This window comes from Molothrus aeneus, chromosome 1 (genome assembly GCF_037042795.1).
Source record: "Molothrus aeneus isolate 106 chromosome 1, BPBGC_Maene_1.0, whole genome shotgun sequence".
Lineage (NCBI taxonomy): Eukaryota > Metazoa > Chordata > Aves > Passeriformes > Icteridae > Molothrus > Molothrus aeneus.
In genome coordinates this window covers 68,314,440-68,329,721 of record NC_089646.1, presented here as the reverse complement: position 1 = coordinate 68,329,721, position 15,282 = coordinate 68,314,440, and the positions used below count along the sequence as shown (strand labels likewise).

Below are 15,282 nucleotides of genomic sequence, written 5' to 3'. Positions count from 1 at the left end.
GCAGCTCTCAGGAACATTTTGCATTTTCCTGTCCTCCCTTACAGGCAGGCACAAAGGGCAAGAACATCACCAGCAACCATCTTTCATTCTCAGGCAAAAGCCTTTATTTCCACCTCACGTGCCCTGCCCAATTCCTCCTTGAACCACTGCTCACCTGGCTGGGTCTCAGATCTTCCCTCTTAAGAGGATCCCCAAATGTGTGAGCAATGCCTTCCTGTTCGTCTTCTCAGCAAGGGTCTCCTCTGTGCTTGGGAGTCTCCTGGAGAGACACAGTACTCCATATGGATGGTAAAGAGCAGGCTGCTGTACCTCATCTCAGGAAAAAAATACTACCTTGGGCTCTTTTTTTTTTTTTCTTTCCAGGATGTAAGACAGGAATAAGATAGGTAAATTCCACCCCAGTTTTTCTTCTCTGCTACTACAAAATCCAGCAAGCACAGGAAAGCCTCTCTCCTTAGAGGTGAGTGCAACATTGGACCCTGCTAGGAAGCATGGATCTGGTTAGCACAGTATCACCTCACAGAGCCTCAGATTAGACCAACTGCAGTGCCTATTAACAGCACGAGGTTTCTCAATTTTACTTTATATCTGTTTAAAGAAAACAGGAGAAAGCTAGAAACCAACCCAGCAGTTCAAGTTACAGGATTCACAGACAGTATTTTAATCCCTTGCCTAGCTGGAAAAGCCATTTGAAGCCATCATCAGCAGACCACTACAGACTGTAGGATGCAGCACAGCCATCACCACGCTGAGCTTTGAGAAATGCTTGCAGTCCATGGCCTGTGTACACAGGAGGTGAAGGTAACCACTGACCAATCTGCTAAGATTTCCCTAGACATCCACAAAAAAAATTAAAAAGAAAAATTACCTTAATACTCGCATTCTGAAGCGACTGGGAGCTGAAATCCTTTTTCTCAGCTTGCCTTCCAGAATGGCCTCACTGAGGCAATCACTGCACCCACCAGCACTTCTACAGCTCCTTCTCCACAAAGGAGCCCAATGTGCTCATGCAACAATTAGAAAAAACACTTTCACCTGATTCTCATTAGAAAAATCATTTCACCTGGTCCTACTGCTGCCACTTCAGAGTAGAGTCCTATAGCTGCTTCTGGAACCACTATGTGAAGCAAACCCACCCATAGAAGATTCTTACTTCTGGGTGGGTTTTTTTCCCCCTGGAGCAGAATATTTTACACTTAGTTTTATGCCCACATACACTGTTGAGGAAAAGGTTTTACTAGAATCTAGTAGAAAGATGATCACATTCACAGGGCCTGCAGTTAGTAGCTCTGAAGCTGCAAACTTCAATTTTTCATAAAAAAATTGAAGATTTTAAACTTTGTATTAGAATTTTTGCTACAGGTGTAGCTTCCAGGAAGTCTCAAGTAAAAACATGACCTTCTGGTCAAGAGGAAAAAGGAAGATACTTCTTTACCAGTTTCTTTTATGCCTCAACACACACTTTCAAAAGCAGACTTCAGTCAACAGTTAGGCCCTTCACACTGATGCACAGTCATGAAATACAACTGTGTTAAGTATTCCCTAGTCATGTGCCAAGGCAAGAATTTTCCCAGACTCTTGTACCATTGTCTGTTCAGTTTGTGATTGTGTGAGTCTGTGTCTGTACATGTAATTTCTGCTCCTGGCAGCCTACTAGAAACATCTCATGGCAGCACAATTTTGAGAAATAACGTCATGATTTAGAAAACTGCTGATTCTTTGGAGATGTGTTTGTAGGACATGTAGCAGAGCTTAAGCAAAAGAGGGTTATGGGTAGCAGAGGGGTGTGCTAGACAAATACCACCTGGTAAATCATCCAGCAGGATCCTCCTCACTGAAGAGAAACAATAAACAGATAAAAGTAGAGCTTAGCTGCTTCCCACAGTCCTTCTGCTTTTCTGTGCCACTCACCCTGACATTTCCACTACAGCTTTTCCCCAGTTTCCAGTGCCAATCTCTCACTCTATTAAGTGAACAGCTTCAATTTTAGCACTGCATTGGTATTTTAATGATACGTACCCACTCCTCAAAATAAACCCCAAATCCCACCTTCCCCAAACCACCATCCACCTTTCCATGGATTTCAACAGGAGTAGTGTGGATTCTTTATAGCTGCCTATGCTCTCAGCATGACCACTTACTGTTAATGAAACCTGTTTCACATCAAGTGCATTGTGTGAGGGCACGTCCACAGCTTCCTTCCCAGAAACGTGTCAGCAATAACATCTCAGCTGCATGGGTTGGCCTGTAAGCAAGAACCACACCCTCCCTTTGAAAGTAGAGATTTTGTGTGCCTGTGTGTAGGTCAGTTAAGAAGGGAAGCAGCAGACTTTTGCCTCACTGTCAGAAACATACTTCTTCGGGCAATCAACTGTGATCTGCAAAATCAGGGGGGCAGGTCAGTAAGCTTTCACTTTTTCCAGGTTTAATGGGTGCTCCTCCCAGTGCCACACACCTTCTCCTCACCTTTATTCTCCTACCCCCTACCAAATCAAGGAGAACACATCCACCTCCCCTTTGGGTTTTTTGCTAGCATGTAGGCTGAAATACCTTTAACAGGGATATGAAGGTTTTGCAGATCTTTAATGTAAAGAAATAAAACTTAACTTTTAGGAAAAGCTGTGAAGTTTTGTGAAGTTTTTCAGAAGGCATTGTGTAACAGTGAAGAAACAAAAATCCATTCCTTCCGTTGGTGACAAATAACAAAAACATGATCAGACTCTTAGTACTTAATCTGTTACATAACTACCTGTACAAAAAATATTTTATTGGTTTTCTGTCAGTAACAAGGGGTTATTAGAGAACTTCTTCTGTGGACGTAGCTTTATGGAGGACAATCATCATGAGCTCCTACAGCCATGTGAAGCCAGTAGTCCAGATTTCTAAAAATGACAAAGTTGTACAAGTTCTCTCCTCCTTTGTGGAAACCATGCTCACTTTCTCTCCAGGAAACAGGGCTGTCTGCAAAGCCATGCACAGTTAAGGTCAGCCAATGTGCCAGTTTTGGTTCACCAAAATAGCAACTGCAGGCAAGAAGACAAGATAATCAGTGATTATAATGGAATAGGCAGCACATTGAAGTCTACAGTATAAAGTAAAATAATCAAAGACACACTTCAGTAAAAAATTATTAACTATTATTACTATTAGTTAAAAAGTTTAGTCCATAATAAATAAACTTGAAAGAAAATATTCAGAATACATTAGGGAACAAAGTAAGATAGATTGACCATCTATTATTCCTATCATAGTTTTATACATGGCAAATCTGCAAGTTGTAGCAATTAGAAAAAGTTCTAAGTTGTAAAGTAGCAGTTTTGACTTTCCTACAGCATGCACTGTCTTTCAGAAAATTGAAAATTTAATGAGAACAATTGCTATCAGGGAAGAAAAAGGACATTGGGAGAAGTAAAGTAGTCTAAGGCTATGCTTGACACAAATACTTTTACCACCAGAGAGGAAATAGATTATGAATAATCAAAGCCAGATACTATCCACTCTGCATTTTAAAAATGTAGGAGTACCATACAGCCAATTCTAAGATTCAGATTTATCTGAATCTTAGAAATGCAGACAAAAACCAAAGGCATGACTACATGGCCTCTTCAACTTCAAGGCATTCAAAATCGTCTTTTACATTTTATACTGATGTCAAGCTTCCAGTTAATTTCCTAATTAAAACAAAAGTCTACAGTTATATATTTTGCTATTTATTTCCAACTGAAAAGTATTTAAAAGTGTTTTCAAATAATAAGTGTTTGAGTACAAGTGCTATAGTAATGTGCTCCTGTCAGTCCTTACCACAGCTGCTCCAATAACTGAATAATCTTCTCAGGAATTATAAAGCCTGTGATTGTGCACAAAAAAGCTTTTTCCACCACTGTGTTGGGCTCAGGGCAGCAATAGGTTGATAAGAAGCTGGAGGATTTGTTGTCTCTGGAAGAAAAAACAATGAGGTAACTGAAATAAATATGCTTTAAATATTCTATAGAATGTCTTAGTAATCAGAACTTGTACCAAACAAGTAGGATCTATGTATATCTAAATTAATGCCAAGTAACTAATGACGAAGCAACCAATACAAAAGATCTCATGGTGCTCTGGGTTAACCCTATAAGCACCCAAACACCACACAGCTGCTCCCTCACCCACTCCCACCTGGAACTGAAAGGGTAAAGGGAGAAAATGCATGGGTTGAGATAAAGACAATTTAATAAGCAGAGGAAAAGTTCCACACAAAGCAAAGCATGCAAAGGAATTCATTTAGTACCTCCCAATGGCAGGCAGATGGGAAGTCATCTCCAGGAAGGCAGGGATTATAACTGACTCGGGAAGACAAACACTGGAACTCCGAACATTTCCCACCCATCCTTGCCCCAGATTTGCTGCTGAGCATGTCGCCATATCCCATGATGTGAGATATCCCTCTGTTCAGCTGGGGTCTGCTGTCCTGGCTGGCTTCTCTCCCAGCCTCCTGCCCACCCCCAGCCTCCTTACTGGCAGGGCCATAGGAGAGACAGAAAGAGGCCTTCAGACTGTGCAAGCCCTACCCATCAAGAGCTAAAACATTCCCTGTTACCAACACTCTTAGTCACAGATCCAAAGCACAGCACCACACCAGCTACTGCGAAGAAAATTAACTCTATCTCAGCCCAATCCAGTACATATGGGTACCCCTAAAAACACAGATAAAATCATTCAAGACTTACATAAACATTTAACTGCATAAAAGACTCTCACTTATAAAACAGTGTCTGTCTTAATTTTTATTCAACTATTTCTTAAAATAAATTGTGGTTTTCCTTACTTAAAACATTTTTAAAGACCAAACAAATTCAAGTACTTACAAGCTAACTTGATTCAAGACAGCACCCAGCCATTCAAAGAGCTCCTCTGTACTGCAGGACTCCTCTGGTTTTCCTTGTAGATCATTACTTTGTAACACTGGACACTGCAAGTCCCTTAAGGTGCTGAATGTTATTTTTGGCTTCAGGGCCTGTATTTGGTTTTTTGAAAAGTATGACATCAATGTTGATCCCTCTGCACCTTAACAACACAGTACCACAAACAGCTGTTACAAAACTACTAAACAAAAGAAGCAGTGAATACGTGAAACATTTGTATATAAACAAAAAAATGCAGTGTGAAACTGCTTGTATGCTTTTAATCCATGGCAGAACCTTAGAATCTTCAGCTTCCTTATCTTCTTAGAAATACAAGTTAGTGCAAGATTCAGGAACTTAATACAGCTCAGTAAATTTGCTATCTCACTACGAAGTGTAGATTTGCCAATACAAAATTCAAGCAAATTAACTGCGTGAGTAATAAAATGGGCTTGTTAAAAATATGAACTCAGAGTGTTCTTGAAAAGGAACAGATAAAATGGAGCAGGAATGTCATCTCAGAACAGCATTTTTCCTGAATAATGGAAAAGTGAACATGTGATTAGAGGTTTAAGAACAGATTTATCAATGATGTCAAGAGAAATTCCAGAATAATCTGGAGCATAAGGACTGAAGAGAGAAGAAAGAGGAGAGGGTAAAGAAATCAAAATACATCACCAACGTCGCTTTACTAGAAGAATAAATTCACCCCTGCTCCCCTCTCCCTGATACCTCTTCACTGCAGTATGGCTGTAAGAATTAAATGTACCATGATGGACTTGGGGGAAAGCACTACTAAGAGATCCAAAACACCAGGTACCTAGACTAAAAAACTAACCTAAGCTGGCATATTTTAAATTCAGAGATATCACCAACTTGGTTTTGAAGCAGGGAGGTAATTGACATGGAATAAATTCTCCTAAATTTCAAATTCCAGATAATATGTGCTATTTTCAAGAAGTAATAACGGGTGTCTAGGAGACCAAGAAATAATGCCTTACTCATGAAAAGTCTTAAGTGCAGAGGAACAACTAGATACCACAGAAAAGGCATGTGTAAACAGCAGAAATTCAAGAATAGTGTAGAGTTCACTGTGGAACACTATATCTAAAATATCCTATCAAAAAATATGGACTGCCTAAAGTGTATCAGCCATATTTACGTCAGCAAGGACAATCATTTGGGGGAGTAGGAAAAGGAGGATTAAGCTCAATTTTTTTTAGTCATTCTTCAAAAAAGGTAGTTCCAAAGGACACAGTGACAAAGACAGTCACTGAATTCTTCTTAATTTAGCATTTTTATAAAGATATATGTAAGTCTGAGGAGTGCCAGAAGAGATGATCTTCCTTACATTCTATTAGCACTTGTTAGCCTAAAAGGTTGAAATAATGTATAATTTTGCCCTAGAATTCCTAGTAAAATATAGAACAGCATACATTTTACATGTCTGTTGCATACAGGAGCCTCAGCTACAGCCCTAAATGCAGGAAATCTCAAAGACTACAGTCAGACCCTAACAGAACAATTCCTCTAGCTACAGCACAGCTTTCTATGTTAACAGCAACCAGGCACATCATCAAAGCTTTCCAGAGGCCATTGAATTTCATCCAATAAACATGTAAAATTGTGATAGAAATTACAGCAATAGAAAAAAGATTGTATTGCCTCTGTCATTAAAGACATGAGGTGCTCCATATTCCCTTTTCCTGTTCTTGGTGCCAAACCCACAATGTGGGAAAACTGGGTATGGAAACCAAAAATCCTGCAGTACTGGCCATAGCAAGAAACACCAGACATCAGCAGGAAGGCTGAAAGCAGAAGGTTCACAGAGGACATAGATTCTCTTGACAAAACACAGCCCACTTTTCCCTTCCAGCAGAATCTACACAATGTCTCATATCTATTAATAAAAACCTATAAAAGTTTTCTTTTGTCAGTACTAAGGAACTAATAGTCTTTTGTGTGTTATGAGTACAAGATTCTGGCACAGAAAGGCATTCAGATTTAACTCCATATGCAGGAAATGATTGACCTGACCTGTTTGGGGGATGTAAGAAAGTGAGGGGGAAAAAAATTGCTATTCTTCCTGAATGTTGTTAGCACAGGCAGCAGCAAACATATGAAAAATAGTGGCCCTAGAGGCATTTTGCTCTCTGTCTGGGGTCAATAAATCCAAGCAAGCTGAGCGTGAAGATCTGCCACCTCAGTTGGATTTATGTCACCATTTATGGTAGCAACAGCCTTCACTGTGACTCTTTCCTGAAGATTACAAGGATGGGAATTGCAAGCCTTTAAACAATTTCTGTACGACAAACAAGGAAGCATCCTTGTCATATGATTAGTACTTAGAAAGGGGGAGGGGAAGCAAGAAGGAATAAAGTGAAACATGGGACACTCCTAAAGGAGCTTGTAAACAGCTTGCATTTCTCAGATGAGTTAACTCCTTCTCAGACTTGGCCTTAAAGAGCCAGGAAAAATGAACAATAAAAAGAGGAGATGGGAAAGCATTCTCAGGGACCTTTCTAATATCCTTTCTCCCTAGTGTGGAGACTCACAGCGAAACAATACCAAAAAGCTACACATCTGTGATGAAGAAAACAATGCCACTTGCAGTTTTCATCAGTTCTATGCAAATGCTACATATGCCTACATACAGCCTGTTCTGAGGTAATATAAACAACTGGGGACTTGAAAAAATTTCCCTCAGAGGAGGAAAAATACTTGAGTCCAGAAGAAAAAATAGTGTAATTGGAAAACAGTAGATAAACAAAGAGCAGAAGATTATTTGAAACAGTACAATTTCTTATAGCAACCTTTTACTTGGCTCCAATCTCAAACAAGCTTGAGAATAAAGTGATCGAACAGCACTCTGTGTATTTGGGCACATGGCACATGATGTAAACAGGGAATCTGTACATGTCCTGTAACTACTGAGGAAATCAGAGCTCCTCATCCTAAGTATGTAACTAGATACATAACTTATGTGTATTAATAAAAAAAAATACAAACCAAAAAAAGAATATTGATGATGGTTACATATGTCACAAATTTATAAACAAGAGGCAGGCAGTTTTTATCAAACAGGCGGTTTTGCCAGAAAGCCTGGGCAACACAGAGAAAGGAAATGAAGCAACTAATATATCTCCTATGAATCACTGTTGTGCTCCTGAACTGAGATGTCCTGTGCACAGGAAGTAACACCCTCCCCACCCCAAACAAATAAACAAAACAAACAAGAAATCCCACCCATACACATTTTAATCTAACTTTTTCCTCCACTGAAAATGCATTTGTACAATCACTAGAAAAAAACAAACCAGTAAACTAAAAATATTTGGACTTCACGTCAGCTGCATTTTAGTTTTGCTTTTGGTTCTTATTTACCTGTACTATACCAAGCCAGTAGGAAGTCAAATTCTAAAGGTTTCTTTTCTTTCAAGGCCCAAAGCACTCTGTTATGTTTCTTGCTCTCAGGGTGAAAGCCAGCATCAGTCAAGTCAACAGTGATAACTGCAGAAAATACACAATAGCTATTGGTACCCAATTAAAATAAAATTTATTATTAAATTAGAAGAGCACAAAGAAACCAAAGAACATTAAACTTCCTCTTTACATTTGCAGAACCTTTACAAAGTATTTGATTATGCAAATATGACTCCCCATTATGCAAATAAATATTCACCTCCTGTAGTCCTTATTTTGATATAATCAGGAACTGCTTCCTCATGACTAGAGGGACAGATTCCTCTTGAAATGGCATTGACAGAAGTCCCTGAACAGTGCCTTAAACATATCTTGCTAATCAGGCAAGCTATTAGCAGTAAAAAAACCCCTATAATTTCTAACAACAAAAGTCATGTATACAGAATGACACTTTTTCAATAGGTTGGTTTTTTCCTAGGTGAATTGTCCCATGCATAAGTTATATTTATTTTTCAAATGGAAATTTCATTATATATTTTGATGATCAGAATGGTAAAATTATGTCCCATTTTGCCAAAATACTTACTAGAGATAACAAGTTTCCCCTCCTAAAGTTTTTATGTAACTATACCAATCAACTGCTGCAAGTTCCAATTCATTTGAGATGGCACAGTGTTCATGTTTGGGTTTTTTTATTTCCTAAAAAGACAAATTAATAAAATTCATACTCAAGATGTCTCCTCTGCAGCTGTTAAAAAATTATGTTTTTCAAGTACTTGGTACATAGAGATTACCATTTTAGATGTGTGAAACATAGAACAATTCTGCCTTTCAAGCATGCAGCCTTGGGTGAGGCTTTTCACTGATTTTGTACAGTGTACACATTTTAAACACCTCCTTAATCAATTTAAAATTTTCTAACTCAAATCAGAAGGTATAGACACCATGCAGTGTATGCAAAAATTCTTAAGTACTACATCACTCCAGTAGAAACAGCACAATGAGAACCCTTGAAATTAAAAATTTTATAGAGTACTGAAAAGGTGATGTATTTGTGTCCTTAAAGCTGCTTTACTACTTGGAAAAAAGTACTTTCTCTCTTCAGGCAGTCCTTGTATTTGCATCTGGAAAAATATAACCTAGACAACAACTAATTGTAGTGAAAGGGAGGTTTCAACAGCCAACAAGGTGCTTCTCAAATCAGCCCTGTTTAAATCAATACTTACTATATCGCATTACTTTTTTGCCTGAATACCGAGAAGGGCGACCTTGCAGTCCAAGTTCCTCATAAGTATCCTTATCCACTGACAGAATTAGTTTACCTATAAACAAACCAAATTTTAATATAAATAGTCTTCTACTTGGTTCCCTTTGAAGTCTTTTGAGAACTGTATACCTTTTACAACGTTAGCTTTGGATCAATGGTATTACTAATGTTATGCAGACTCCTTAGTTCCAGTTAAATGGATTACCAGATTAATCCTTAAAAAAAAAGGTTATAACTCAATTATTCTTTTTTATCAAAGAAGTCTTGTGAACTAGAGTAAGAAAAGCATAATATTATTCCTGAGATAGTCATAGCTTTTTTACTGTACTACTCAGTTCATTGTCTCCATCTTTCCTCCACTCATCCTCTAGCACTTGCTGTGTCATTAGCTGAGCACTACACTGCACAAGGGCCTGATTTAGTAAACATTCATGCTCAACATGCACTGCTCAACTAAATAAACAAAAGCAGTTCCTCCATGTCCAGTGGGACTACTCACACTGAGTAAACTACGCCTGCTAGCGATGAGCTGATACGTGCTGGAACAACTCTGCTTCTGTGCTCATAAACTAGATCTGGCTGCTGCTGCTTGGTACAGAGCTTCACACAGCAGCTCTCTCTCCAACACAGTCCTTGGGTTCTACTGCACAAGTAACAGCACAGAACACAAACAAGTAAGGCTGCAGAGGAAGAGTTCAGACAGTGACATCACCAGGGACTGCAGCACTGCCTCTGCAATAATTGTGCACAGCTTGTAACATTTGTATCACACAAACTACATCGCTATCAAGTATCCATTTTGCCAGGACTGTGCTAACAGGCATATAAAAGAATTCTTCTGAACAATCTGAATTTACCCATGACCTCATGGGCACCTGTCATATTACAGCTTCTTAGGCTGGAAGGCAGATAGATCAGTTTGTATTTCTACTATATTTTATGTACTGTTAAACAGAAATAAGACAATGTAATTGAAGCTCAAAATAGCTTCATTTTCTCACCTGAGATGTGGGACATTTTATGATGTCTTCTCATAAAACTGTGATGCAATTGAAACAGACTTTTAACATGTTACATAGTTCTCAGAGAATCACAGAATCCTCACAGAATCATCAAATGGTTTGGGTTGGAAGGGACAGTAAAGATCATCCAAATCCATCCCCTCTACCATGGGCAGACACACCTTCCAGGTTGCTCAGGACCAGGTTGCCCAAAGCCCCATACAGCCTGGTCTTGAACACTTCCAGGGATGGGGCATCCACAACTTCTATGAGCAACCTGTTCCAGGGCCTCACTACCCTCAGAGCAAGGACTCTTTTCCTAAAATCCAGTCAAAACCTTCCCTCCTCCAGTTTGAATCCATTCCCCCACATCCTACTACTACATGACCAGTGAAAAACTTCCTCTGTGGTTCTCTTCCCCTTAGGTACAGGCAGGTGCTCTGATTCTCCCCAGAGCCTTCTCTTCTCCACGCTAAACAACCCCAGCTCCCTCAGCCTGTTTTCATAGGAGAGGTGATCCAGCTCTGTGAGCATCTTTGTGACCTCCTCTGGACTTGTTCCAGCAGGTCTGTGTCCTTCCTGTGCCGGGGACCCAGAGTTGAATGAAGTACCCAAGGTGGGGTCTCATGAGAATAAACACTTTAAATTTTATAAGTGTTCCTAAACAGTGCTGATAACTTTCATTTTGGTACAAATTCTGTCTTTAAGATCAGTAGGAAACACAAAGTTGGAATGCAATGTTTTTACAAAGATTGCAATCTTTGTAAAGATTGCAAAGCAATTATGTAGCAATTGCAATTATGGTTGAAGCACTGACAATCTGACTATACATAAGGAGCTCATTTTTATTGTTTTTTAACTTCCTTCAGATGAAATAAATAATTTAACAGCATGAATGAAAAAAAAAGAGCTAAAATTTGTATTTTTTCCAATTCACACGTATTTCTAACGAAGTTGGCAAGTACAGTAAGCATTATTTTCCAGTTGACATTCCAAATATCATTCCAAATTAAAAAAAAATACTTATCATTCCAAAAAAAACCCAAAAAACCCCCCAAAAAAACCATAAACAACCCGAAACAACCCAGACCACAACTGACGTGAGTTACTGAAAGCAAAACAAATCTCCCATACCATTTGGTAGCAGAGCTGCAGTATTATCTTGATCAATTTTTGTCTTATAGGTAAGTGCGTAGCATGAACCTGTAACAGTAAAGCAGAAAAACATGAGATTACACAGTCTGTAAAGACAGACATGGCAAGAGAAACAATTCACTGCAAGTCAACTAAACATGACAAACACCATCTGAATCACTCTTGTGTTTTCATCGACTAACTTTCTTCCACCTTCTCAAGCAAAATGGGATTGTTATTAATTTTATAAACCCTGTTCTGGCAATATTTTAAAGGGCTTATAATAGGGATAATATTAATAATATGCCCCTATATGAAAACATTTTCTTTCTTTCCACTTGTGACTCTCCCTAGTCATCAAATGGAAAACCCAATTGTTTCCCAGACATATTTTTATTACCAGTTCACACAAAGACAAGGTGGCTGGGCAGAGGCTGTGTCTTTCTTTGCATCCTCTTTGCTGTTACTGAGTAAGGATGAGCTGTCACAGCTCTCTCAGTGAAATATAAAAAATAAGGAAGCATATTTATATTTTTCTCTTGCCTGCTGTGGAACACAGCTCAGCACAGCTCTGTGTTGAAGTATGAAGGAACAAAAAAGGGAGAAGAAAGATTTCTACAAGAATCTGCATAAAAGTGAGGTGTAGAAGAAACAGGTATGAGGATACATGGAAGCCCCCTTGATAGCTGGCTTTCGGAATTGAGGTGGAATAGAGAGAATTTACAAGGAAAAATCACAGGAGTTTTGGACCCAGTGGGTGTAAACAAACGTTGTCACACATGACAAAGCAGAAAAAAGCATATGAACAAATTCATGAAGAATTTGCTTAGTACTTTTCCCTTCCTTCCTTTAAAATACTTTTCAGAATAAATACTAATAAGACTGCTAAAAATTTAGCTGTGCTATAAAACAACTACATTATGGCTGTGTTCGTTATGTTCTGATTTCCTCCTTACCTTTCTTCACGAAAGCATCAATGAATTCATGAGTGACCAATTCATGAATGGGTAAATTCCTCACCAGGTAGTACTCTCCAATATCTGCAATTGTGCTTTTCAGCACTTCAGGAAGCACCCCACATTCCGGGATCAAAAAAGACACCTATTAAGAACATATTTGTAATGTAAATCCTATCCTAAAACCTGTTCTGAAAAAAACCCCAACCAAACAAAAGAACAAGAAATAGAAAACCTCTACTTTTCAAAGACGTATCAGTATATTATGTCAAAATGAGATGGAAAAAAAGTAATATCAGGCTACTGTCTTCAAAATGTATCAATCTTCATAGTCTCTAGGTACACTAAATACATTATTTGGTGGTTTGGGGTTTGGTTTTTTGTTTTGTGGGGGTTTTTTCCCCTTTTTTTTTACTATACAATAGCATTTGATGTATTATGTAAAGACGTGATCTTACACAGCATGAGTTAACAGAAGATCTCGTTTCACATCATTACACATTTTAGCTTGATGTCACACTGGGACACCTCCTTCAGCCCCTGCTGGAGCACTCGAAGCAGCTTTAACTAAAAATGTAGGCTAAGCATTTCTGTGATCTTAGTGGAGAAGACCAAAGTAGAACCTTCAATTCACCTTTTGCTTAAAACCTTCCCGGTACATTTTCCATAGACCAAGAGATCCCTGAAGTCTGGCAGACCAGGGAAAACAAGGTAATATCTGGCAAGTAATACATGGGCAAGCATGAAGCTTCCCAGGCAGCACAAAGGTTCTGTCTCCTTGCTCCCCCCTCCACTCCCCAAAAAACTTCTTTCCCAAAGCTCTTGGAGAACAGGTGTGTATCTCCCTTAGCACACGTGTTCAAGAGAAGTAAGGACTGACAAATGAGCTGCCTTCCACACCGGTAGAAAGTTCTCTGATTAGCTGCTAAAAATGTCTCAGAAGTCAGAAACAGCTAACAATTAGCCCAGAGAGTTACAGGGTATGAGAAAGGGGTTATGAAACAGGGTCCTGCCCGATTGCTGCAAAATGTGGAATACCTACAAATTTTCTTAAGGAAGGATGTTCTTTGATGTTTGGCCTTTGTACACTTTCAAGCCTAATCAACAAGAAAGGAGATTTAATCCATGAAACAAGAGCACAGCTAACAAGCTTTAAGTGACAAGTCCAGGTCTCTTTGTTAACGTTTAGGGCTGGACATGTTTCAGTGATCTCAGACCTAGGGCGAGGTTAACAAAGCTCGGGGAGAATGATGTACCACTGACAGCGGGCAGAAAGAACACAGCCTTTACAGGCCACAAAGACATTGGCAGAACTCCCAAAAGAACTAAGAAACTTAATAAACCCAGCAACTCTGCTGAACCAACTCTGAGAGAATAAAAGGCAATTCCGGCAGGTGGAGAACACGGCCACCGACCCCAGAAACCCCCTGACTCCCAAGCAGAGAAAGACTGAGCATGCGGATTAATTAGCATGGGAAACTCACTAACCAACAGAAGATAGAATACTAATTAATAAGAGAACTATGTAACTTGTAGCTAATGAACACTAATTCCTTGGTTTGCTAAAATGTGTAAACAGTGAAAAGTTTTGATAGGTGGTGTGCTTGGTTTGTGGAAATCTCTGCCTTGCGCGGAATGAACGATCCCTCCTTTCTAGACTGGACCCTGCGCCCGTGTTTAGAGAGCTCCTAAAATCGGCACAATCACTTCTCCCACTGGCTTCCCCCTCTGCTCCTCCTGCCCGCCCGCTCCTTCGCTCCTGCAGGAAGGAAAGAGTTTGTTTCTCCCATGCTGAGCGAGACCACGAATACAAAGCGGGGCGAATTTGCCTTCTTTTTTTTTCCCCTCCTCAAAAATGAGGCGCGCAGGCAAGGACGGAGGAGCCCCCATAGAACACCGAGCCTGGCGCGAGCGGGGCACCAGCAATGCTGCCCTGGAGCGGCCGATGGGCAGAACCCCCGGGACGGGCGGCGTGGGCAGCTCCGACCCTTCCCTTCCCTTCCCTGAGGGGGTCCCGCCGAGGCCCGGGGCCCGCGCTCGCGCCACTCACGCGGCAGCTGTAGGCGTGGTCCAGCACGTGCGCCGCGTGCCGCGAGCGCGGGTGGCGCGCGTGGCCGCGCTCGCACACCAGCAGGTGCCGCGGCGCGCGCCCGAGCTGCGCCGGTAGCATCCCGGATCCCGCCCGCCTTCCTCCTCCTCCTCCTCCTCCTCCTCCTCCTCCTCCTCCTCCTCCTCCTCCTCCTCCTCCTCTTCCTCCTCCTCCTCTTCCTCCTCCGCCACCGGCCGGGAGCTGCCACACGCGGCGAGGAGGGCCGGAAAGGGGCCGTGCCGTGAGGTCACGTCCGCCGGCTCCGGCGGCGCAGCCGCTTCCGCCGTGGTGGTTGCGGGGCCGCTGTCGCCGCTGTCTCCGGTGCCCTGCCCAGCGCCGGTGGCCGCTCGGAGCTGTCGGTCCCTGCGGGCTATGAGCAGCCCCGGCACAGATCGGACACCGCCCCCGCAGGGGCTGGGTGTGCATCTGCTGGGTGCGCGGTGGTTTAAGCACGGCGGTGGTTCAGTGCCCGGAGGGAGCTGGAGAGGGACGTTTTCCAAGAGCCTGGAGTGACAGGACAAGGGGCAAT

General features: G+C 41.0%; 1 protein-coding gene across 1 annotated transcript; it reads right to left on the bottom strand.

Moving 5' to 3' along the window:
* Nucleotides 1-2,729: 2,729 nt before the first annotated feature.
* Nucleotides 2,730-14,834, bottom strand: RPP40 (ribonuclease P/MRP subunit p40). The gene is made up of 8 exons (XM_066545414.1): nucleotides 14,715-14,834; nucleotides 12,665-12,809; nucleotides 11,709-11,777; nucleotides 9,533-9,628; nucleotides 8,268-8,393; nucleotides 4,848-5,046; nucleotides 3,802-3,936; nucleotides 2,730-3,023 (listed from the first exon to the last, which is right to left on the bottom strand). Exons 1-8 carry the CDS (start codon nucleotides 14,832-14,834, stop codon nucleotides 2,825-2,827), a joined length of 1,089 nt encoding a protein of 362 aa, XP_066401511.1. The 3' UTR covers nucleotides 2,730-2,824.
* Nucleotides 14,835-15,282: the final 448 nt, after the last annotated feature.